The sequence below is a fragment of the Myotis davidii genome, unplaced genomic scaffold (assembly GCF_000327345.1).
Source record: "Myotis davidii unplaced genomic scaffold, ASM32734v1 scaffold586, whole genome shotgun sequence".
Classification (NCBI taxonomy): domain Eukaryota; kingdom Metazoa; phylum Chordata; class Mammalia; order Chiroptera; family Vespertilionidae; genus Myotis; species Myotis davidii.
The window spans coordinates 912,061-915,056 of record NW_006296809.1 but is presented as its reverse complement, the minus strand read 5'-3'; the positions used below and the strand labels follow the sequence as shown (position 1 = coordinate 915,056).

At 61.2% G+C, this 2,996-nt stretch overlaps 1 protein-coding gene across 1 annotated transcript in view; it reads right to left on the bottom strand.

The window, feature by feature from the left end:
* PRKCZ (protein kinase C zeta) overlaps nt 1-2,562 on the bottom strand; it is a gene marked incomplete at its 5' end in the record, with an annotated part of 67,508 nt that extends 64,946 nt beyond the window's left edge. The window contains 3 exons of the mRNA XM_015569687.1: nt 106-156; nt 2,130-2,219; nt 2,421-2,562. Of these exons, the coding sequence (XP_015425173.1) occupies nt 106-156; nt 2,130-2,219; nt 2,421-2,562 (283 nt within the window). The remainder of the gene's footprint in view (nt 1-105; nt 157-2,129; nt 2,220-2,420) is intronic.
* Between the last annotated feature and the right edge of the window lie 434 nt (nt 2,563-2,996).

Below are 2,996 nucleotides of genomic sequence, written 5' to 3'. Positions count from 1 at the left end.
GCCTAAGCCACGGGCCACCCCAACGGCACTTCCCCTCACGGACAAACTCGTCGACGCCCAGCCCGCGGCCCGACAGAGTCCGAGGACGAGGCGGGCAGTACTCACTGTCCTCTCCAGGGCACGGCATGCCAGGCTGCTCGGGGGTGCTCGGGAACACTGCAGGGGAGGGGGGAGAGGGGGCGGAGAGTTAGCACCAAGTGTCTGTCACAGGTACCGTCTCAGGGGAAGGCGCAGGTTGGGCTGACCACACACGTGCCCAGAGCCCGCGTGGCCGAAGATCCCCTGCTGCTGGGAGATGTGCAGAAAGGCAAAGAGCCCTGGCCGGTGTGGCTCAGTGGATAGAGCGCCGGCCTGCGGACTGAAGGGTCCCAGGTTCGAGTCCCGGTCAAGGGCACAGGCCCGGGTGGCAGGCTCGATCCCCAGTAGGGAGGCGTGCAGGAGGCAGCGGATCTATGATTCTCTCATCATTGATGTTTCTCTCTCCCTCTCCCTTCCTCTCTGAAATCATATTAAAAAAATGTATTTAAAAAAGAAAGGCAAAAACGGGGAACCAAGCACATGTGTGTCCGCCCCAGTCCCTCCTACAGGACCCGGAGGCACGGGCGTCAGGGGCACTAAGTTAGTGCGAGAGGAGGGGCCCACAGTCCCCCTGAAAGTCACCCCTGAAAGCTCACTACACTCCGTGCCTCTGGACTCGGTTCACCGGTAAATACTGCCGCACGGACCCAGGCCTCCCGGTAACTTGTTAAAGCAGAAGCTGAGGAAGCACGGGAACCAGGCTAAAGCAACCTCCCCTTAATCTGGAAAACGGAACGTCTCAGCGCCACGGCTGTGAACGCTGCCGCACACACACGTGCTCGCACCGCAGTGCTAAAGGGGAGCGGGTGGCCCTAGCCGGTTTGGCTCAATGGATAGAGCATCGGCCTGCAGACTCAAGGGTCCCGGGTTCGATTCCAGTCAAGGGCATGTACCTGGGTTGCGGGCACATCCCAGTGGGGAGTGTGCAGGAGGCAGCTGATCGATGTTTCTCTCTCATCGATGTTTCTAATTCTCTATCCCTCTCCCTTCCTCTTTGTAAGAAATCAATAAAATATATATTAAAAAAATAAAGGGGACCAGGTGAACTTCCGTATCTAGGCCACGTTTGTAGAAAAGCTACCAAAACAGGGTATTTTAATCAACCAGCAGTCCAGCGTTAGAGAAAGTGACCCCTGGCAGGAAGCGGTGACTGTTTCACGCTCCCGCCCGCCACGTGGCTGGTTGGCCACGGCTGCCCCAGCCTTGCTCGTGGGCCCACGGACACCCCGCGGAGCTCTGAACATGTGACAAGCCCCAATTCAAAATGAAACCCAACCTTTTAAAATATACATTTTTTTAATTGATTTCAGAGAGGGAGGGAGAGAGATACAAACATCAATGATGAGAGAGAATCACTGATCAGCTGCCTCCTGCGCGCCCCACACTGGGGACTGAGCCTGCAACTGGGCATGAGTCCTACCGGGAATCGAACCGTGACCTCATAGGTCGATGCTCAACCACTGAGCCACACCAGCTGCGCAAAAGCCCAAGTTAAAGACTCCGCTGGATGACAGCGATATTTCGATTTATGCCCCGGCTCTGAGTCTAGCCGGCTGAGGCAAGCTGGGAGCCTGGGAAGCCACAGGGCGGGTCTGTGCGTCCCTGAGCGGTGCTGGGGGATGGTCCCCTGCTCCGCCCGTCCCCCTGCCCGCCCAGTGGGGCACCCAGACCCTCGAGCTCGGGAGACCGGGAGGCAGCTGTGAGCTGGGCTGACACTCTGGGGATGCCAGTCCCGGGACTCACACCAGGACCCAGGCGTCTGCCCCAGGGAGCAAGCAGACAGCTTCCTGACGCCACCGCTCACAGCCACTTTACTTGGGTTAATAACTCTTCGAGGTGCATTACGTCCAACATCCTTAAATTGCTGGCGCCCTGAGACGTTAAGCCATGACCCTCGTGTGGCTCCCAGACCCCAGGTGGTCTGACAAAGATGCAAGGATGGGCCCCCAGGCTCCCAGCCCGTGGAGGGCAGCCCTGGAGAGCCCTGCCCCGCCCCCCTCCCGCCACCGCCCCCTGTGGCACCCCCAGCGCCCGCCACGCCCTCCACTGACCGTGAATGATGAGCCCGTCGCTCCTGCGCTGACAGGACAGGCGGAAGGCCTCCTCCAGCTCCATCTGGGAGGACACAGTGCAGGGGTCACCTGGGCGGCAAGACACACGGCTGAGGCCACCGCAGGCCTGAGGCCGAGGGGTCCCCACGACCCACGGGCGCTCCCCCAGAGCGGAGGGAGCCGGGCCCCACGTCAGCACAGTCCCCGCCGGGCAGGGAGGCGGCCACGTTTCCACCCCCACAGAGGCAGCCCCTCGGATGCAGATGGAGAGAGAGAACTCGGCCCCCCTACCTTCGCTGTCCACCCACTTGAGGGTGAGCGGCTGGGCCTGGGGGAGGCTGCACATCTCCCTCACTTCCGCGCACAGCTCCTCGAAGGTGGTGGCGGCGTCCAGGCTGGTGACCAGGATGTCCCTGGGCCAGAGGATGCGGAGACGTCACCAGGGTGGACACGCACATCAAGTGTAAGGCAGATGACCGGTTAACCAGATCACCGACTAAATAAATGGAACTGCCCCAGAACCACTGACCACGCATGTTACATTAGCACCACCAAGGCCCCCTGCACCAAGGGACAAGCTGTCCTGGAGCCGGGTGTCCCCAGGGGGTGCCCGCGGGAAGGATGGGAGGGGTGGGGGGACGGGAGGGCCCCTAGTGGGCGTGGGGCAAGCAGTGGCTCAGGCACCAGGTTCGATGGACAGCGCAGTGACCAGGGCCCTGGAGGACCGTCCGCCGCCTCCTGCACAATTATTTTTGAAAAGCCGAGTCGCAGAGGGCCACCGCCTTTCATCTCTTCCTCCAGAAATGGGGCGCTGACGCGGGAGGCTGCAGGCGGCTTGGGGATTCTGGGTCACCTCTGGGCTGGCCT